Below are 22,734 nucleotides of genomic sequence, written 5' to 3' on the forward strand. Positions count from 1 at the left end.
ACACACACCCATGCATGAGAAATATGTGACATGAGGCTGTGATGGAAATTTATAATGGAATATGATATCTTGCCCTGGGGAAAGGGAGGCATTGAGGCAGCAGGAAGACAACCACACACTCCCCCCTCTCCTTCCTGCGTCAGTGTCTCTGTTGCCTCTTTCTGATGATAGGGTGCACGAGGCTGACAGAAAGAAGGACGTTTCAGTGATGAACACATACAGAGGCCCGAGAGTCTTAATGAGCCTTAAACTAAATTAAGATTTTAGATGTTAATGTGGATTATTTGCTGTAGTGGTGCATTAACGTGGAGGAAGTCAGAAGAAACAAAAGACTAGCTTCAGTATAACAACGATGCTCAAAAATGTGTTTTTTTAAAGGATCTTTTTAACTTATTGCCTTTAATATGCTCTAAACACACATTCCTACCAAAGCAGCAACATTTTTATTGTTTAAAATATTTTAAATGTATAATACATATTACACCTATAATGTGCAAAGCACTCTGGGTGCAATTCAGAGCTGCTATTTCTAATGACCCAGAGTTTTAGTGTAAAAACATACTTTGAGTGCCACCGAGCTGCATTTAGTTGTGATTTCTGGCAGAGAGAAAAAGTGTCGGCTGTGAAGGCTACGCAGAAAAAATGACAGAGCAGGAGCACGACTTTTGAAAAGTCAGCGTCCAAAAGAGCTGCTGCTGTGTCCTTTTCACTTTTCTCCCAATTTATTTGACGCATTTAAAAGAGCTCAAAAACAGTGCAGGTTACAAACAGTGACAATTACCAGATTCTGCACTTGTGTAGAAAATGATCATCACTGATTATCACTGTGCGGTTCCTGAGCAGAGCTCATTAGTGAATGGTAAATGGACTGATTCTTCTGTAGGCTTTTCACAGTGCTTCATACAACATGCCTTTTTAAAGCCATTCATACAGCCACTTCTTCTATGCTTAAGCTCTTTCTAGCTACCATTCACACACATTCATGGATGCATCGGAGAGCAACTTGGGGTTAGTGTCTTGCCCAAGGATGTTTGGCATGCAGAATGGACCAGATGGGGATTGAACCACCAACCTTCTAATTCATAGATGACCTGCACTACCTTCTGCCCTTGGGAAGATGGATCTAGGATTAAGACTGGTTCTTAATTACGCAGATGCATGCTCTGATGCACCTGTAACATTTGCTTGAGTGCAGATGTTCAAACAGCTGGTGAGACGAGTCCTTTAGGATGCAGTGTACTTTCTGCAGGCAGTGTAATATGCACATGTCTTCAAGGGCAGGCAGCTGTGTGTTCTTTATCTTTTGTGAAGGTTTATGACTCTGCAGTGTTCTTATCTGCTGCGGAGTTGTTTCCATATCATGTCAGCATGTCGTGAGTGAGGATGCTTTGAATGGTGCAGCAGTACAAAAACACCAGAAGGCTTTAAGCCACTCAGGGTGCACAGGAAGTGCAGACTGTTTTAGAGGGACACAGTGTCCATGTGAGGTCTTCTGTGATGTGTGTACCCAGAAACCTGAAACAAGAGACTCTCCACATTGTTGGTGTTCAGAGCCAGATTATTATGACTCTGAACATAGAAGATAAAATAACCTCTTGTCTGTATGCACACTTATCTCCATTAGATGATCCGTCCTGTGTTTTCTTTAAATGTAATGAAGCTGTTATGAGATGATCAACAGTCATATGTGTACTGAGAACAGAAAGGGCTCAAAAACAGTATGATGGAGCTCCTCCCCCAAGTAAGAGTTTGGAGGAGCAGTAGGGAACCTGAAATTCGTTCAGTGTTATCCAACTTAGTCTGGTCCAGGTACTCAGATGGATAAAGACACACTAGGTGTCACAATACAGTGTCCAGCAAATGTGTGCAAGTCAGTAATTATGGAGCACGATTCCATCTGTGAGCATGAAAGGACAAATATTCTTCCTCTGTGTCTCTGAGGAAGAGTACTGGACTTGTTGGTATACAGTCTGAGTAATGTCTTTTATGTTTTCAAATTCAAATTGGGACCCTATGTTCATCTAGCTGTAGGATCTACAGATGGGACCAAGGCTTGTCCAACCACCTGACAGTTTTTCAAATGTTGACAAAAGCTAATATATCTGTTATCGTCAATGAAAAATGTATTTTATTAAAGCTTGTGTTACTAAATAATCAGGTTTCCTTATAAAGTTCCAGAGTAAATGATGAAAAATGCTGCGATTGGCTAGAGTCCTGGTCAAACACACAGCTGTGGTGTTTGGTATGGTTTGTGGAGGTAGAGGTGGGACAGTATGGCTGAGCAGAAACACTTTAAAGCTGGGCAGCTGTAAAGCACTGGCCTGGGCGTGTGCACTAATCACTCCATCTCTGGGGTTACTGAGGCAAACATGCTTCACTGGTTCCAACGTACCTCAGTAACAGCGAACCGTCGGGTCACAGCCAGCGCAGAAGGCAAAGACTTTGGAACAGATGTGGGCAGGCACACTCAGGTGCTGCCCTCTATGTGAAGTATCTGCTTCACACCCCAAAGCACCGGGATACATGGGATACACATACGTGGGATTGACCATCCAGTTCTTTACACCAGTGGGAACCTGAAATTCGCTAAAGCATGATACATGGTAAAAGAGTGTTTGGCAATCTGGTGGCTGATTTCCTATGGCGAGGAGTAGATCAGGCTGGATAGATCCCAGGCCTAAGTTAGGCAGTGGGTGGATGTGATGGCAGGGTATCGCCTGTGGATTGGTTGTAGGAGGGAATGGGACGGCAGAATGGCTGAGGGTGTGGCACACCTGGAGTGCATTTACTAATTTCTCTGTGTAGTAGCTATGAGGGCGCAGGACGAGGAGTTTTGGCAGAGCACGCGAGCAAGAATGCACCGAAGCTTGGCAGCTTTATACCGTTTTCCTGTGTATGTGTGCAGTAATCACTCCCACTCTGTGGAGCTCTGCAGTTCCTGAGAAAAGTAGCTGTCATTGGTCTGGAATAAAACGTTTTTTGTTGCTTGAATCACAGGTCATAACCTTCTTTTTAACAGGTTTTTTTTCTACTCTTGGGTCCATATCCCTAACTTCACCTCAGACAGCTGAGGCAGAAGCCCTGCATATCTGCTTTTACAATCTTATAAAAGGATTATCATTATCATCATTAAGCAGATGGCAGAACACTATTCTATAGTATAGCCCAAGAATTAAAGTATGAAGCTGGGAATAAATGGCTACGACAGGTTCTCTTTAAAGGGATCGTTTTTCCTCCTTTTCAAGCCTGTTCACACGGTGTTGCCTATTCTGCAAACGACAGCTAACAGAAGAGTTTACCTTCAAATGTCCTCCGAAAGTGTCAAAGTTGAAGAACTTGCAGGCCTCATTGCCATAGCAGCTGGGCTCCATCTCACCACAAAGCAGGATATTACGACTCAGCAGGCCGACCTCGGCCCTCATGTCTACCCCATCCACCTCCTCTCCCATGTGGATAAACTTGGCTTTACCTGCATACACAGAACACATGCACAGTAAAAAAGAACCGTTGGTGTGAAAACACACTGACCTACAACACATCAGCGTCAGAGACAAAGAAGACGAGTTCAACTCTGAGTCAAGCACAGGAGCACTTCTTTACCTCTGCCTTACCCACACTCAGACTGAACTTATTAACATCCACGCTGCACCTGCTGATAACCTTGTTGGCCAGTGAGGACGACTTTCCTCAGCCTGCTGCAACCAAAAGGCAGCGTGCCCTTTTACTCCTTGAGCAGTTGCAAGGTTTAAGGGCCTATTCCTGTGGAAATGCAACTACTTCATCAATGTGGTATTTTCCTTTCTTTTAGTCTGACGTTGCCCATCGCTTTTTGATGCCCAGTGCAGATCCCATAACACAGACGCAGGTGCTTAATCAAGTCAAAAAGCACAAAACAATTTGTGCAAACATCAAATGTAACAATTTAATGCAGGAGAATCAGGGAGTTGGAAAAGGGATAGAGCCAGTGCAATTCCAATCCATTACAGTATCAGTTTTTTCCTACAAAGCCACCAAAAGAAATCAATAGCATCATAATATCTACAGATGTAAAAAAGAAAGAAAGAAAGAAAGAAAGAAAGAAAGAAAGAAAGAAACAAAAGAAAGAAAGAAAGAAAGAAAGAAAGAAAGAAAGCATTAAATAAGAATCATCCTTAAGTTCACAGTGGGTTTTTTTTGGAATTCAAAATAACAATAACAGCATCAACAAAGTGTTAAAACATTTAAAAAGACTAGAATGTAGAAAAACGGCAATTAGTTAATCCTGTGGCTGCAGTAGTTCTTATAAGTTAAAGGCAGGATAAAATAAAAGACCTTTTACAGGTAAGTCTTCCAACCACACAGGCACAAACCCAGGTGTTTGCTTTGATGGCCTCTCTCTCAATTTTGTTCAGCAACAAGGTTAAAAATGCTAAATGGCCTGTATTCGTATAGCGCTTTACACTACATTCAGTCATTCACACACACTGGTGATGGCAGCTACATTGCAGCCACAGATACACTGACAGAGGCGAGGCTGGGCCCTCTGACCACCACCAGTAGGCAACGGGTGAAGTGTCTCGCCCACGGACACAACGACCGAGACTGTCAGAGCCGGGGCTCGAACCGGCAACCTTCCGATTACAAGATGAACTGCCAACTGTTGAGCCACGATCGCCCCAAAAAGACAGGTTACACCTTGACCAGTTCCCCAACATTCAAGAAGAAAATTCTCTGATTATGGCTTTGGGAATACCAGCACAAGTCACTACGCTGACTGATTCTTTGGGGGAAAAGGCAGGAGACCATTCTGTTTATCCAAGATGGACTCAGTCACTGTGCCATCATCTATGAGTTTGGGGCATTTTTGATCAATGCCACCATGATAGTGTTTTTGAGTCAAAATTTATTTACATGCTCTGACATGTAATCACTGTAATATTATTTGTCAGATACTTTCATGAAAAATGCTCCAAAGGTACCAACAGCAGGTACAAAACAACAACAAAGTGTTTCTGAATTCTGCAATCATTCTAAAACTCTGTAGCGAGCAAAAAACCCAAAGCGTCCCCCACACCTACAGTCACACTGGGCCTCATAGGCAAGCTACAGTATTATGTTTTTTGTAATTAAAATAAAGCCTTGGAAGGACCATTTATACCTCAGTAAAAAAGCAGTGAAGGAAAAGCAAAAATGATCCCATGAAAAGCAGTGAGAAGTAGAAAGGACAACAAGATCAGAGTAAGTGGAAGACGGCTCTTAGAAACGATAACAGTTCTCGTCCGCCCTCCTCCACATACATATCCTCAACAACACAAACGTGCTGATTAGAAAAACTGAAGCCAAGCCAGGAAAAAACTGTCAAAGAAATATTCAAGTGTGAAATCTGAGAGAGTGAGCATCATACACCCACACATGCTTAATCTCTTTTCTCCACCTACTCCCTCCACCAGAGCAGCCAGAGCTTAAAAAGTACAAAAGAACATTTTCATTCTGATTTAAAGCATCAACAGCCCAGACTTAAAGGTTTTAGATCCCTGTTCTTTACAATGCAAACAAAAGAAGAATTACTGAATGCTGCAATTTCTTCTGCATTACAAAGGGATGCGCTAAAGAGGTTTCACTTGTATTTGCTCAATAAAAAGCAATACATTGTTTTAAGTTGGTTACCTGCAGCAGTACCGTATACTTCTTTGCGATCCCTTTGACGCTGTTGACTCGCAGATAGCACTTTGCACACTTTAGCCTAGTGACTGGTGATTGATAGGGGTCACCGCCAGCAGCATTCAGTGACTGCTCACAATTAATCGTTTGCAGTTAGGACAGTCAGGAACTGTTCCCCTGAAGGAAAACAAGCCTCTTACCCCACTGGGAGAAACCCCAGCGTACAGGTCAATCGCCCCATCTCTCACCGAGGCAATTCCATGCTGGTAAAAGTCCAGCCCTTCTCCAGGAGACTGGTTTTTGAGTCCAAGAGATCCACTGAAGTGAGCACAAGGTTAACTCGTATCGTCCAACATCAGACACCAACTGGGGCTCTTACGTCACCAGAGCGATGAGTTGTGAGGAAGTTGTAGATTTGACCTCTGACTGCACACTGCACCTGACTCCTACAACACCTCCTCCAGGTGATGAGCCAATGAGAGGGCTGCACCTCATAGACTTAGGCCTGTGAGCTCAGAACTGGCTCCATGGTGGGGCCCTGTTAATCTTGTCCTGGGCACTATAGTGTGGTCATGGACTCAACTGAAGCTACCAGGGGCAAAAGCCCCCTACAACATATCTCCTGGGATCACTGGGACACACAAACCACCATGACTCAAGGAGGCATAACCAATATGCCTGTTAGAACTGTCAAATGTTCAGATGATTGAAGTCATACTGATAAATAGCCTCAGGCTGTCTCGCTCTCTTTCTCATCTATCTCCCAGCTCTCTGCTGGGACAACAAAAACAACACTCTTCCTGTTTGTGTATAACCTCAAGGGTGGAGGACAAACTCGATTATCAGCGTGTGTTCAAAAATAGTGCTGCAAAGTGGCACGTGAGCAGGAATTATTTTAAAACTTAGACTCTTCCAGTCAGGACTCTCTGAGAGAGCAGTGGCATGGTTCTCAAACTACCTCAGTAACAGGACTCAGTGCATTAAATCTGACGGTCTATGTTCTGACTTTGTTACAGTGCACAGCGGAGTGCCACAGGGTTCTGTATTAGGTCCCCTTCTATTTATCATTTACGTAAACAATCTTAGTCTACATGTGCCAGATGCAAACTTGCACTTCTATGCTGATGATACAGTTATTTACAGCTGTGGTTCAACTCTTGTCCAAGCCATCGACTCCTTGCAGAAAGCCTTTTCTGCTGTCCAGCACTCATTACATCAGCTTAAACTTGTTCTCAACGCAGACAAAACAAAGCTCATGTTGTTTTCTAAATCAAGGAAACGAGCCCAAACAATCCCATCAGTAACCACTCTTGAAGGTAATGGTTACTTGTTGCTTTCTGTTCCATTTGCCCGAACTGAACTTGGTAAAAGAGCTTTTGTCCATTTAGCACCCTCGGCCTGGAACAAACTGCAGAAGGAATGGAAAATGACTGAATTCATTTCATTAAGTGATTTTAAATCTAAACTACGAATCCTTGAGGCCAAGTCCATAACATGCAACTGTTTCAATTAGATTGATTGTCATTTTAACTGACTTTTTATTTTATTTGAATTTTATTGAATTTTATTTTTATTTTATTTGTATTCTTTCACTTATTGTTGCATGTGTGTTGTTGCTGCCTGTGTTTGAGTAATTTCTGTAACTGTGAGACATCTGCTGCTGCCTATCTTGGCCAGGTCTCCCTTGAAAAAGAGGTTTTTAATCTCAATGGGATCTTCCTGGTTAAATAAAGGTTAATAAAAAAAAAAAAATTAATTAATGTAACAGATTATAGTCGTGCTGAGAGTGACAAGCGCTCTGAGGAAAAGCCTCGGGCTGGTAAAAGCAGGGCTTTCACTTAGCAAAATAACAAGTGATGTCAGAGACCTAAGGAAAAAAGAGAGCGCTACTAGGTCTGATATTTTTATGCAGCCATGCAGAAAAGAAATTCCAGCAGCTTCAGTGGAGACTTGAAAATAAATCTGTTAATACTGAAATGCAAACTTATCTTTTTGGTGTGTGAATTAGTGTCAGGAATTGACAGGTAGGAAAGAAGATGCCATGCCAGTTTTAGCTTCTGCAAGCACCAGGGGCTTTTCCGAAGAGCTATAGCATGTGAATGCAGCGAGACAGAAAGAAAAATAGTCTGGAAGTGAATGTTTTCATATCAGTATGCGTGATGGTATCCAAGTGTGTGTGTGCCAACATGAATGGGCTCAGTCAAGAACATACAGTCCTCCAGGATACAGGCTAAGACTTTTCCTTGGCCCTGAGTCAGACCAAACACCTTCCACCAACTCCCACACACTGCTATAGGCTGTCTCCACCTGGCCTCTATCACACTGCATATTTAGAAATACACATACCCACAGAGGATGTGTTACCATCCTTTCACTCGGCTTACATTCATTTCCTGATATCTTTTTCTAGCTCTAGTTCCCTAGTGATGAACTATCCTTATTCTGGCAAGTCTTGGTTTAATGATTTAAGCAACATGGAACTGTCCTCTATAAGGGAGGCAAGTCCTCACAATGTGGCAAATACACAATTGTCATGACAGGAGTTCTAGATAAATAAATACATACAATAAAAAAACTAAACAATAAATAGCAACTTCAGTGCCTCAATAAAATGTCTTTACATGCTGTGGGTAAAAAACAGTTGATCTGTGCTTGCAGGTAAGTGAACATCAGAGAAAGTGAAGCCTGTGTGACCAAATGGACATTTGTGCATTAGGTTAAAACTATTGTGATGTGCATCAGCGAGACAGGACATTTAATTGGTGAAGCAAACTTCTTTTGGCTAACGTTAGCCTGATGGATCACAGGCCAGCTAATGTATCTAGGCTGGCTACGTTGGCTATACGCTGCATGATGATCTTGTAACTTGGCTGGCCATCAGAAGATTCACAGTATATAACCACATAGAGTTATACCTAACAATTACATCATCCGAGTGACTTTGTGAAGAAGTCCAGATGAACAGAATTAGCTTTTTGGAATTTCCTTAATTTCCTTACATGTATCGAGACATTTTAACAGTAACAGTTAGTTGGCTAATCCTAGATTGACTGTTAGTGTTACTGCTACCAAATGCTAAAGTCTAATATGACTTCATGATAATAACTTACCTCTACAATAATCGTCAATATGGAGATAAATTAGCCAGCTAGCTGTAACTTAGCTACAGTGCAAGAATCTTGTGTGCAAGTCAACATTATTGTTGCAAGTGAAGAACAATAGTGCAGGACAGACTCGTGCACATCTTATCATTTTCATTTTGTTTTTGTGGCCAGTGGAGGAAAAAATAGAAACAGAATGCTGACTGCAGCTTACCTAATGACTAGGTGTGACATGAATTATGCTAAATTATGGTTCAGTGGGAACAGTAAACTGGCTGTGCACTTGGCAGTCTGAAAGCATTCGTTGCCAGCTCAGGGTGTGTAGTGTACAAACTGGTCTGAGGGTCACTCTTGCTCGTGCTGTTGTTGCGCCACCAGTTAAATGTGACAAGTGACAACAACGGTTCCTAAAAGCTTTATATTGTAAGGCAAACACATTAGAGCACCAACAATAATTATTAGTTGATAAAATGATGCCACAGGATCACACCTGCCATAATGCCATGTTGTTCTCAGACCACACCTGAATCAGTTGTGCTAAGTCACTTCAAAAGAAACACCTTCAAATGTTCAAAATGTTCACATTGCACACTCCGATTGCTTTTGCTTTGAGATAAACCTGCATTAATGCACACAGCAGACACAAAAGTGTGTGTGTATCTAAAGGGTGAAAGAAGCTGCCTCAGTGTGTTAAAGCTGACCAGACTGCCTTGCAGTTACAAGAAATTGATTGAGGGTCCCTCACCTTATCCTTCAGTGATAAGTTTCCACTGGGCTCAGCCTTTTTTCATTAGCTTAGCTTCTTTCTTGTGGCTACAGCTCTCACTTTTCACCTTGTGGTACATTTGGCAGCTTTTTAAGTCTTTTAGTGCCATAAAAGTAAACTTAGTAACTTAGCAACACACTTGTCTTGACGCATTCTCAATCAATCCAGGTAAGTAAATCTCCAAAGGTTGATTCTGTTCATCTGAAAACGCTACGTCCAGATGAACAGAATCAACCTTTGGAGAGTTAGCAACACACTTGGTTTTATTTTTCAATGTAGAATCAGTTCTGTCAAATAAAAAGAAGATGTGTGTTTATGACTAATGTTGAATGTTTACTTGGTACAAACCTCTTTCAGCCATTCACACAAACACATTTTTCTCAGCGTAGGTGCTTTCTATCGAGCATCCACACTCTGATAAACACATCAGGAGCACCTCAGCATCAGTGCCCAGGGATTCTCCTTTAACACATTACAGTTCCTGAATTCAGACATTTCAGGTGAATGTCTGAATTGTTCAAAGTACAACTTCCAGGCGGTTTCCCATCTAAATTACACAAAATGGGTTTAATTAATGATGTTTAATGTTGCAAATTTAAGATAGAAAGAGGCACCTATGTGCATGCATTATGGGAGTCTTCCAAAGTTTTTCTTTTCTGGAGAGATGTTTTGGATTATATGAGCCAATGGCTAAAGAATGATTTGCCCAGGTCATCAAGACTGCGCCTCCTTGGAAACAGTCTAAAAGTATGTAATGGGAGAACTGATGGTTGGTTTAGTGGTCACTGACTGTGACCATGGAAGAATCTGTGACTTCATATCCAAAGACAAAGTGGAAACATAACTTCATGTGAACCAGATAGTGTATACTGGATATCTGACAGATGAATATTACCCAGTAACTTAGTATTGGGTCAAATTTCCTTGCACTCTATGTCAGTGTCTTTAAACTGTCTTGTTATGTGTTAATGTTTTTATGTCTAATTCAATCAAATCTGAATGATTAAAATGTTTTTGTGTGAGTCTCAGTCTTAATCTTAGTGGGTCAGTGGCCACTTACTAAGGGACAAGCCCCACTAGTTAAAATACCTGGGACTCAGCATTTGGTTTTAGAACTGAAAATGTCTCTTGGATGAGGTGAAAGAGCTTCAGATAATTTAAAGAAGTCCAGCTGCCTTCTTACAAGCTCTTAAGATTAAATTTCATGTAGATGCTTCTAGAAGGATTTTTAGATTATGTGAAGGCAACAGTATAATCATAAAACGCCTTGGACACATACTCCATTAATACAGGCGTCTGTTCTAATACACGTTTAGTTAATCGTTTAATGAAACTGAAGCAGAGTTGTCATTCAGAAAAATGAAAAATATTCAGTGTTCACCACTAAACTAATCTGACTCTGGATACAATCAAAGAATGGCATTCCAGTTTCTTCAGAGGTAATGACAGCTTACATTTTTAAATTAGTTTCACTCGTTTCAAGGCAGTGGGACTCGAGTCATGACGTACTTTTTAGTCAGTAAATGGTAAATGGCCTGCATTTGTATAGCGCTTTTCTAGTCCCTAAGGACCCCAAAGCGCTTCACACTACATTCAGTCATTCACCCATTCACACACTGGTGATGGCAGACCACAGCTACAACTCTTTTTCAAAGACCTGTCTAGGACACTATGTGCCACAACTCTGAGTGAAAGCTGACATTTGACTGTGGTGCAGAATTACCAGCAGCATAAATTCCCGTCCTTGCAGCCTAGAACTGCAGCACACTGTCAGCTGCTGCACTCTTACCTCTGACCTTCAACTGGTTGGATGCGCAGGTCGGACAGGGCAACAGTGTAAACTCTTCAGCCTGGTGCATTGAGTAGTCTGTACTGGCCACCACCACCCGATCCCCAGGCCCCCAGCCCGCAGGGTGGTCAGCCAGCTCCAGGATGCTGCTGTTTGACATCATGTCGATGGAAACAGAGGCCTGTGGACGAACTACAGGGTGAGATGGAAAGAGTTAGGCGAAAACATGCAGCAACGCTGACACACCCATAATGTTATGCAATAAATATAGTCCTCACAACAATTGTGTTAGCCAAGTTTGTCAATCATCACAGCAATCAGGAAAAAAGAGAAAACTTTCAGACAACTTGACCTCTGACCTCTAGCCTTGAGGTCGAGGTTACTGAGATTGATTCCTTATGGAGTTACCGCATTCAAAAGAATTTCATAGAACTTGAACTCTGACCTTCAGAATCAGCATACTTTATAAATCCCTGAGGAAATCATGTGGGTTACAGTTGCTCCAACGCAGTAACAGAAACAGACTATTTAGCAATACAATATGTTACAGATCTACAAATTTAAGAAATAACACAATATATACAAATCACTCAATAATAAATATCAAGGACTGACAGAGGTGATTATAGTATTGACGGGAATATTACTGAGTAGAAAAGCGCGTGTGCAGAAAGGGTGCAACTACTGCAGTGTTTACAGTGTGTTAGATGGAGGAGATGTGCAGGTAGAAGGCCACGCGCAGGAATGATCTCACAGTCGCTGAGATTAGAACTAAGCTGAGGTTTCTAGCAGATACACCTGTGGTATCAGTTTCAAAGTCCTGTGGTGCTCCGTTCTCGAGTTATCGCATTCACAAACCTTGGCATCCACACCGCCTCTGCCCGCTCAGCAGGATGATGACAAAACCCCATCGCCTTTAACTGCTAAAAACTGTATATGTGAAGGTGAAGCTGAGGCTCTTATGTAACTGCTTGAATTCTGAAATGCCTCAGAAATACTTCTACCACTACCAAGTTAATCATCATTCCCTGTCCTCACACTTTGACAATGAAGTGTTCTCACACTGGAGGTCTACAGCTGGGCTCCTGTTAGGAAAGGGATTGGTTATCAGAACCAATTAAAGATTTCACATTATATTGTCACCTGGCAATTAATTCACAATACATCTGAGGGGACCTCAACGAGTAACACAATGCCATGAGCAGAGTAACAAATTACTCTCTACACAGAGTCAGGGCCTATTTCCTGATGAACAAACTAACTAGAGACTGCAGCGTGTTGTGCGCTCTGCTGAGAAGGTGATTGGCTGCAGACTCCCATCTCTGCAGGACCTGTACACCTCCAGGACACTGGGGCGTGCAGCTCAGATCTTAGCTGGCCCTTCGCACCCTGGACACAGTCTGTTTGACCTGCTCCCCTCAGGCAGGAGGCTCCGGTCCATTCGCACCAGAACCTCTCGCCATAAGAACAGTTTCTTCCCCTCATGTTGGACTCATGAACAATAACCGTATGACTGTTCCCACCACTAACATGTATATATCTATCTGCTTAGCACTTTTAAATTACATTTTATGTTTATTTAAGTGTTTGTTTAACAGTATGTTTCGCACTAAGTACCGAAGCAATTTCCTAATGTTGTAAACCTGCTCAACATTTGGCAATAAAACTCTTTCTGATTCTGACACTTATGGTCACACATGGACCCTGTATAGACACCTTATAAATGTCCCTGAAGGCTGATGATATGGTTTTACAGACAAGGTCAAACTGATGGTAGAAAGTGTAAATTCAGCAGTAATCTTTTGTCAAATAACTTAAAATGTTGATGGAAGTGAGGCTGTGGTAAGAAGGACCCGGCACTCGGGAGAACAGTGTTTTGATTCACACGCAGCTTTTCCGCTGCCCTCTTCACACACACCGCACAGCTCTCTCCACCAGGACCCGGCTGCTACCTAAACAGGGAAGGAGTGATTGGTGTGATGGCTGACAGCTGTGCCAGTCGGCCTCCTCTGGCACTGCCCCCATGAACATACTGCTCCACCCCTTCCCTGCAGCTGAGCCACAAACCACACGCCGCCACTGGCACACCAGATATGATGGAAGAAGTGACGGAGGTCAAAAATGCTTTTTGCAGCAGGCTGTAAACATGCCTTTCACTGGTGTAAGTTTGGGCATTTTGAAATAGGAGTCTGTGAGGACTAAAACACTTTCTGAACTGCAGACTTTGGACGTTCTGTGTTAGCTTTTCCCGCCCTGCACTTCCCTGCTTGTAATGGGTGAATGGTAAATGGACTGGTTCTAATATTGTGATTTTTAGCTGAGAAACAACTGAGTCTTTAAAGTTATGAAAGCACTTATTAACCAGAATAAATCTTTTCCTGAGATCACATCCTCAGCTCAGAGAAAAGCCAAGCAGACGCTTTCGTAGAATGACAGCTAGCCTACAACTGTAGTTTAATACGTTGTGGGAGCGTGTTTGCGGGGTAAATCACAGAGTGTATAGAGTGCTTGTAGCCACTGTCAACCTTGACAAAAGACAACACTCGAAAGCCCATCTCTATATAACAAAAATATAGGGACAAGTCCAGACAAAGGACTGTAAATCTCTGCACAGATGGAGCTCCATGCATTCCAGTCATAGCAGCCCGCCCCCACAGAACATGTTCTCTGAAGCACAACAAGATTGTATGTCTATATAGACTCAGTGGCCACTGTATTCAGCTGCTCATTAACACAAAGATGTGATGAGCCAATCACACGACTGCAACTCAATGTGACATGTAGACGTGGTCAGCAGCCCCGTTGAAGTTCAAATAGACCATCAGACTGGGGATGAAAGGTGATGATGACTTTAAATGTGGCTTGTTTGTTGGTGCCAGATGGGCTGGCTTTCAGAATCTGTTGATCTGCTGGGATTTTCCTGCACAGCGAGTTCTCTTGTTGATAAAGAATGGTCTAAAACAATAAGAATATGCAGTTAGCCACAGTTGTTTTAGTGAAATGAGACATCGCATGAGCGGAACGGCCAGAATGATTCGAGCTGTTAGCAACAGAACTTTAGCTCAAATGACCACTTGTTACAACCAAGGTATGCACAAGGGCTCTAAACATAATATGTTGATGTTCTCTTTACTGACCGCACTCGGTGCTACCCCTGTAAACAAAAAGGGGGAACCGGGGCTACAGCTTGCATGGGTAGCAAAATTGAACAACATAACATTGTGAGTTTAAATTTCTGCTGCCATATTCAGAAGGCATGCTCTGAACGTAGCATAATCCACATGAAAGCAGGCTTATTACAAATTCATAGAGCTGATGGTGGTGTAATGGTATAGGGAATATTTTCTTGGCACACTTTGGACCCCTTAGTACCAAGTGACCATCATCAGTGCCAAAGCCTACCTGGGTATTGTTTCTCACCCTCCCCTTACAACAACAGTATACCCATCTTCTGATTGCTGCTTCCAGAATGATGATGTGTCCTGTCACACAACTTAAATCACCTGAAACTGGTTTCTTGAACATAAACAATTTTAAACTGTATCTTTGTAGCTAGAAGTGTGTCACAAAAATATATAGTTTGTTCAAATCTATTTTGTTGAATCTACAAAAGATGCAAAGGCAATGTAGTCTGGCAGGAATAAAGTATTTCTATACCAACGACGTGATTCCAAAGAGCTATTACCCCAAAAAGTGGCATATCTCAGCCTGGTCTGCAGTGCATCCTTAAAATGAAGGAAAATGAAAAACAAAAGACAAAGCAGGCCGAAAACTACCTACAGATGATCAATACCTGAAATTCGTGTTCTTAAGAAATAAGAAAAGACCTGATGCAGGACCTGCGAGCTATGTCTGGACCATCAGTTTATCAAAGCCTCGTCAGAAATGATGTCAGTGGCTGTCAAGAAGCCATTCTTAAGGAAGGGAAACAGGGCAAAAATGCAGGGGTATGGTGTACTGTGAGAAGAAGTCTACGAGTGGAAAATATATACTCGTGCTACGCTTAAAGGTATAAACACAATATACACAGTCAAATGATTATACCTAGTTTTCCACAGAGGAAGCGGACCCTGTAGTTGTGACACAGGCCATGAGTCTGGTCTTTGTTGAGACAGACAAAGCCATAGTCCTTGTGTTTCTTGTGGATCACATCTCCCGTCTGGTTGGATGGAATGCCGTCATGGGTTTCAGCCTGGACAGTGGAAACATGAGAGACACGTGGATAAAAAGTGCTATTTTTACATTTTGCGACACACTGTTGGTTTTATTCCAGCTGTCAACTGTCCTCAAGAGGACCGTCTCAAAATGTTGGGCAACATGCTTGCTCACAGCTTGAGAGAAAAAGACAGAGAAATGTCTGGTGACTTGGCAATAGGACATTTTCTTTTATTGGGTGGCTTCTAAACGTGTTTGTTTTCATAAACTACATCTGAAATTTGTCTGCTGGCTGGCTTATGTTATTGGCAAACAGCAGGAATTTCATTTTTGGAACTCTAACCTCATTCATTTTCAAACAGCTGTCACAGAAAGAATAGCATGCACCTTACTTAATTATTTTAGCCTACTGATAAGGTACTGGGGCCCAACAGCAATGCTGGGGAAAGTGGTGCAGCAGCATGGAACAACACAGCGGAAAGGCCAGCGTAGCACAAACTGCCAACTCTCCTTGTTTTCATATGCGGTTTCAGTTATTTAATGATAATCTATAAATTTATGTGGTAACCTTTGCTTGACCGTTTCAATTGCTGTAAATCCCTGCTTCTGATTAAACTTTCCAACAGGGGCAATAATAAAACTGTGACCTCTTAAACTCAGCAAACTGTGCTGTGACCACTAAAGCGAGAGGAAAGTATAGACATTTAGCATCTGGCACTGAGCCTCTTCACATACCTTCAGGATGTGTCAGATAATCCAAAACAAATTTGACCCAAATTACACAACATACTGGAAGAACACCACTTGGCTGCTAGAACTAGAGATCCTGCTGTTTTAGAATGAGAACGGCAAACTTAGGACTGTCACGGTTCTGGGTCATGTTGACCCAGCTTTCTGTTTTTCATGCTTTGGTGTTTTTCTAGATTATGATTTATGATTTGATTTATCAGTGATACTGTTTTGATTATGATGATTATTTAGTAGACTTTGGTCAGTGTCAAGTCTGTCTCTCTCTGTCTAGTCCGTGTCTTAGTAAAGTGTGTTTTGTTTCCTGTTTTACTTTGAAGGTTCTTGTTCCTGTCTGATGTCAGTGTTCCGGCTTTGCTCTCCCTGTCTCGTTAGGTCTTATTTCTCCCAGCTGTGTCCCCCTTCTGTCTCTAATTCCTTGATGACTCCCTCAGTGTATTTAAGCCCAGTGTGTCTTTGTGTCAGCGTTGTGTCGTTAACGGCTGTTCACCCTCACTTGCTGTGTGTTGATTTCCAGTCCTGCATCTCAGTTTAGAGTTTTGTTTGCTTTTGTGAGTTTTATTTTATGTTGAAGTTTTGTTCCAGCAATAAAGCTGCATTTTCAGTTGAAACCTCGTTTCCTAAGAGTCCTGCATTTTGGGTCCACCACTCCTGCCTGCCACACAGCCGACCATGACACAGACGTTGTCATTTTTTCCGTGAACCTGTTCAGAGGCACGCGGGCTCTCTAAATCTTCATCATTTAAAGCCCCTCATAAGAAAGAAAGCCAGAAAACCTAAAACTAATTTTTTTTTTTTTAAGTTCAGTTCAGCAAAGGAACAAAAGAGACATAAGGGAACTGGTAGTATGGTTGTTGGAATCAGCATGCCAGAACTGCAGGCCTGGCATCACATGGAAAGCTAACAGCTGGCTGTGACATGTCCCAGCAGTACACTCATGTTGCAGCCATGTTTGACTGAGGACAGATCTGTTCGTCCAACTGGCCAAAGACAACTGCTCACAGGAGCAGCCTCAGCTGACCCCGGTGTAGTGACTCTTCACTGAGACACTTTTAACCTGACTTTAGCATTGCTACAAGGTTTTTGGGCTATCCTCCAGGGGGCAATTTACTAGCATGGTTTTATTTTAGTCACAAAATCAGGCTTCATCTGTTATTGAAATGAAACTTGCCATTATATTTGAAAGGTTACAGTTTGTGGCACATCCAGTGAGGAGGTTGATTTCCTTTTGCAGTGTTTTAAGTGTAACAGAGTTATTTTTATGTCTTACTTTGATCTAGTATTAGAGAAAGATTTTATTTTAAATTTCCCTTGTTTTATCCATAGAGTCCAAAGTTTTCTTTGGACAATAAAGACTTAAACCTTAAAAAGAAAACCCCTGGGCTTGGGGGGCTAATGATGTAGGTCAGAGTCAGAGAGACTTTATTTATCCCCAAGGGGAAATTAAGATAGATACCTAGACCGTACATGCAATACACAAACATCACATTACATAACATGGAAAAGTCACATGACATGCAGGTTAAGGATACATGAAAAGATCAGCAAGCAGCAGTATGGCTCCAGGCCACTACTACTACTACTAGATGTTTACTTTGAGAGTGCTGATGCAGAAGTGTAGAGAAGGTCAGAAGGAGTTAAAGCAGTTGCACTGTGTCTTGTGGATCGAGAGAAAGCATATGGTATTGTGCTCAGAGAGAAACTTTTGTACTGCATAAGGGAGTCAGAAGTGGCACAAAAGTATGTGAGGGTGGTGCAGGACAGTGAGACACTTTTAAGGCGTGCAAAAGAAGTGACAGATGACTTCAAGGTGAGGAGGGGATCATATCAGGAATCAGCTGCGATCTCCTTCCTGTTTGCAATACTGATGGAGAGGCTGACAGATGAGGTCAGGCTGGAGTCTCCGTAGGTTGCGGTGTTTGCAGATGATATTGTGATGTGTAATGAGACTAGGGAGCAAGTGGAGAGGTTGAGATATGCTGTAGGGAGAAGAGGAATGAAACTCAGCCGAAGCGAGACAGATACATGCGTGTGAATGAGAGTGAGGTGTAACAGTGGAAAAGCAAGGGGTAAGAGGTAGCGAAGGTAGATGAGTTTAAATACATGCCATCCAAAAGGTGGAGTGGGTCGAGATGAGTGTCAGGGGTGATTTGTGACAGAGGGATAGCAGCAAGAGTGAAAGATGGTATCCTTGCTATGATGTCTGGTTTGGAGACAGTAGTACTGACAAAAAGACTGGAGGCTGAGCTGGTGGTGGCAGACTTGAATTTGCAAACAATTCCTTTGAGAGTGACCAGGATCGACAAGATTAAAAGCAGCAGCTCAAATTGAGCGGTTTGGAGACAAAGTTAGAGACACGACTGTGATGGTTTGGACTTGTGCAGTGGGACAGTGGATATAATGGGCAAAGGACATTGATGATGGAGCTGCCAGGCAGCGAGAAAAGAGGAACACATCCGAGAAGTTTAATCGATGTAGTGAAGGAGGAGATGAAGAGGGTCGGCATGACAGAGGAGAATGCCAGCGATTGGATAAGACAGAGGCAGATGGTATGCTGTGGTGTCGCCTAAAGGGAGAAGCTAAAAGAAGATCAAGATATGGTACAAGATAATGTCAGGGTTACTGTAAATCATCTAAAGCGTAGTACAAGCTGACAGTGAACCTGTATATAAGCAGAATTACTTCTATTGAAGAAAATTGACTGTTCAGTGACAGATCTAAGCTTGTGACCTTGTAAACGTGAAAGAGGAAGATGGTTACAAAGAGATGCATAAAATGCCTTTTCAGTCAGTGATGATCTAGTATTATTGGTGAATTATATCAACAGCAAGCTGACTGTATAAAATGTATGAAGGTCGCACAGAGATTTCTACACTTCTTAGGGAATTCAGAAACTGCAGAATAGGACAGCACATTTCTTTGTTTCATTTTGTTTCCTGGGGCCAGCTCTTTGCTCCGATTTTAGAGCCATGAGCAATGCAATTAAAGACCATCCCTAGTTCAAACTAAAAGGCTAAACAAATCACAAACTATTACCAGACAACTAAATAAAAGCTGCTTTGTGATAGCTCAGCCTCCTGTTTGTTTTATGGTTTTATGGTGATTTACACCACTCACCACTATGATTAACAGTTGTTTTTTTAACAATACTCGTGATCACAATGGGCAAACATACATTAATATTAAAAATCTAAGCACATTCAATTAAATTAAAGGAAGAACAGCAACTCAGAAACAAAGTGGTAGGACCCATAAACTCACAGAGTGGAGTCAGCGGATGCTGAGGTGCATGGTGCACAGAGGTCACCAACTTTCTGCAGAGTCAGTCCCTACAGACATCCAAACGTAGATCCAATGAAAGAAACTCTAAACGATTTAGCGTAACAAGACATTTTGGACAGTTTTTTTTCTCCCAAATTTGTGGGAACAGCTTTAGGGATGGCCTCCTTCCTGTTCCAACATGACCGGACACCAGTGCACAAAGCAAGGTCCATGGATGAGTGAGTTTGGTGTGGAAGAACGTGACTGGCCTGCACAAAGTTCTGACCTCAGCCCAGAAAGTTGATTGTCTTCACGTGGCCATTAAAACAACACCACATCCAGATGAACAGAATCTGATTTGAGGATATGTTTACCTGATGAGCATGAATCAAGACCTTTGGGATGAATTAGAACGGTGACTGTGAGCCAGGCCAACGTCAGTCTGACCTCACAAATGCACTTTTGGAAGAATGATCGAAAATTCTCCAACACTCACAGACCTTGTGGAAAGCCTCGCAGAAGAGTTGAAGCTATTAAAGATTAATGTGCAGATATAATGGTTAACTCTATGGGTTAAGACTAGGATGTTACTCAAGTATGCATGTGAAGTCAGACCAGTGATTTACAATACTAACCACATAATATGCCTTAATATGATTGGTGTGACTGGTGCACAGCTGGGGGTTATATTTCTTGCTGAAGTGAAATTTGCATTCATAAATAATATCTACACAATAAATGTAAGAAAAACAGCTGCGTGAGGGTATAATACAAAAATATGTTTGGGATCTTCTGCCTGACAGGTGTGTTCACCTGTCACAGAATAGAGAGTTATTATACGGCTTTATATCAACGGTAGGAATGATTTCCAGATGGATTCTCTACGGCAGCACGGTTGAAGGAGCTGGTATGCTTTAGAAGTGTGGAGCAGTTTGTTCAGTGACTCGAAGGAATCAAACCTTCCAAAAAGTTCAGCTTTTGTGAGTGCCTTTCTGAATCATGGCCAACCCACTGAGCTGACCACAGGTGGACTCCAATCAGTTTGCAGACATCTGACAGATGATCAGATGGCTGCAACAGATCACCAGTGGAAGCTGGACGCAATACTTATGCACGTGTTGTATTTCAATTTTTTATTATGTCACATATGTAGAATTTTGACATGAAATATTAATTCCATCCACTTTGGAGGTTGTAACGTGACAAAATGTGGAACGAGTGAATACTTTTTGGATGCACTGCAGTAAAGTTCAGCAAGTTAACATTAACGCACACATCCAAGCATAGATGCAAGGATGGAGTCATTAACACATTAATAGTGAGAACTTTTAATTAGGGACAGTAGTAATATTTTAAATTGAACTTTTAGGAACCAACGTTGGATCGTGAAATACACACTGAATTTATTTCTTAGTATTTTCTGTGAAAGATAAACTCATTTCATTTAGATTCCTCTTTTTCTTGAGCGTATTGATGCTTAATTGCATTGTCTTACTCCTAATGAAAGTGTCACTTATTGTAAGTTAGGTTGTGTTGTTCTCTAAGAATATCTTTACCTGAATGTCCAGCGGGCTGCTACATAGGCGGTCTGGATAGGCTTTATGCAGATCAGACAATTTCTCCCAGTCTCCAGATCCCCTTTCATCATCCCTGTCAAACCAGTTTGACCATTCTGCCTCTGTAGACACAAAGAAACACAAACACACACTTCTATATTGGTGGGAAGATGATGTGGGGATGACATCACCAATCAATTACAGCTCGGACAGAATACCCGGTGCCCAAATGAAATACTGGAGAGCTGAGCTGACATAACGACATACTGATTGATTGATAATACTTTACTGATCCTGAAGGAAATTGGGTTAAGGCTGCTGGCAACCAGCGCCATCTTACCCTTCCGAACATACATACATTACACAAACATCACATAGGGAAGACGGGTCGGAGAGGTAGAACAATGGAAATACACAATATGAGGAAAGACGGGGAGAAAAAAGGACTCCACCCAGACTGATATCAGATCAGCTCATATGATTAAGAAAATAAATGGTGTAGCTCGGGTGTTAGAACAGGTCACCTACTAACCAGGAGGTTGGTGGTTCGATTCCTGGCTGCTCTGTTCTGCGTACCAAATATCCTCGGGCACAATACTAACCGCATGTTGCTCTCTGGTGCATTCAGTGGTGTGTGAATGCTAAAAATATTTTCTGTTTTAAGTCAACACAAAGCGTTGTGGGGATCCCCAGGATTTCTCTGGCAACAGCTGAAGAATGACCATATTCTGCAGGTGCTGCTGTGCAGCGTGCTGACTAGTGTCCTCGCTGAACTCTATTACAACCTTTCACCATTTAATCTTTGCCTCAGCCTTCACTTACTTTCTCTTCTTCATGTCCAGAGTTATCCTACAGACTACTATCTGATGCTGACTAACTACATTGTTGCCTGACAGCAGCTTGCAGTCTCCTGTCTCTTTGAGATTGCACCTTCTGTCCACCTGTATGCACCGTTATCCACTCTTATAGGTCATCCTATGTTCCTCCCTCTTCTTAAAGTATGTTTTCAACAAAGCCATTTCTATCCTTTTTGAAAAAATTGCTGCCATCTGTCCATCTGCATGTCTCTTTTTAACCCACCCATGAGAACCACGAGTCAGCTCAGATAAATGAGGAGGGTTGCGTCAGGAAGGGCATCAGGCGTAAAATCTTGGGAAAATTAAACAAGGTGATCATAAAGAACGAGATTTCCAAACTGAACAGACTCTTGAAATAATTAAGTGCTTTGGGCAAGTTTGTGTCAGAGGAAAGACCTTTGATTCCAGATCAGACACCCTGATGGTCTTGTGTGAACTGAAGGGAACCTGATCTGGTGTAAGTCTTCTTTCTGAGGTGCATCTTTGTGAGGAAGCAGAGCTCTGGCCCTTATTTTTTTTATAAGAAACTCCTCTGCCACTCCTGATGAAGACTTTAATAAACGGCTGAAAGAGCTAAATGAAGGACTATGGACGGCCCTGAAGCTCTGCTGACTACCACTCAACTACCTACTAACGCTACCTATTTAGCACACCAATATATTGCCGATGTATATCCTCTGTGTGGGTAGTGGTAGGTGTTTGCATATTGGGAAGCGATTGTTTCTCTGTTTCTTAGTACTACCCACACAGATTTAATGTAGCTTTTTCCTGAGCAAGACCTCGGGATGATGTCGCACACCTCTGTTTCACCAACGCCTTTTCTCTGTCTGCACGATCTGACTGGAGAGACATTATGTAGCAC

At 42.2% G+C, this 22,734-nt stretch overlaps 1 protein-coding gene across 3 annotated transcripts in view; it reads right to left on the reverse strand.

The window, feature by feature from the left end:
* cemip (cell migration inducing hyaluronidase 1) overlaps positions 1-22,734 on the reverse strand; it is a 156,770-nt gene that overhangs the window by 51,499 nt on the left and 82,537 nt on the right. For all 3 annotated transcript variants that reach the window (XM_082530610.1, XM_082530611.1, XM_082530612.1), the window contains exons 9-12: positions 21,016-21,137; positions 15,341-15,488; positions 11,297-11,488; positions 3,300-3,469 (exon numbers count right to left, since the gene is read on the reverse strand). In XM_082530610.1, the coding sequence (XP_082386736.1) occupies positions 3,300-3,469; positions 11,297-11,488; positions 15,341-15,488; positions 21,016-21,137 (632 nt within the window). The remainder of the gene's footprint in view (positions 1-3,299; positions 3,470-11,296; positions 11,489-15,340; positions 15,489-21,015; positions 21,138-22,734) is intronic.

Source organism: Aulonocara stuartgranti, assembly GCF_965226115.1.
Source record: "Aulonocara stuartgranti genome assembly, chromosome: 1".
Lineage (NCBI taxonomy): Eukaryota > Metazoa > Chordata > Actinopteri > Cichliformes > Cichlidae > Aulonocara > Aulonocara stuartgranti.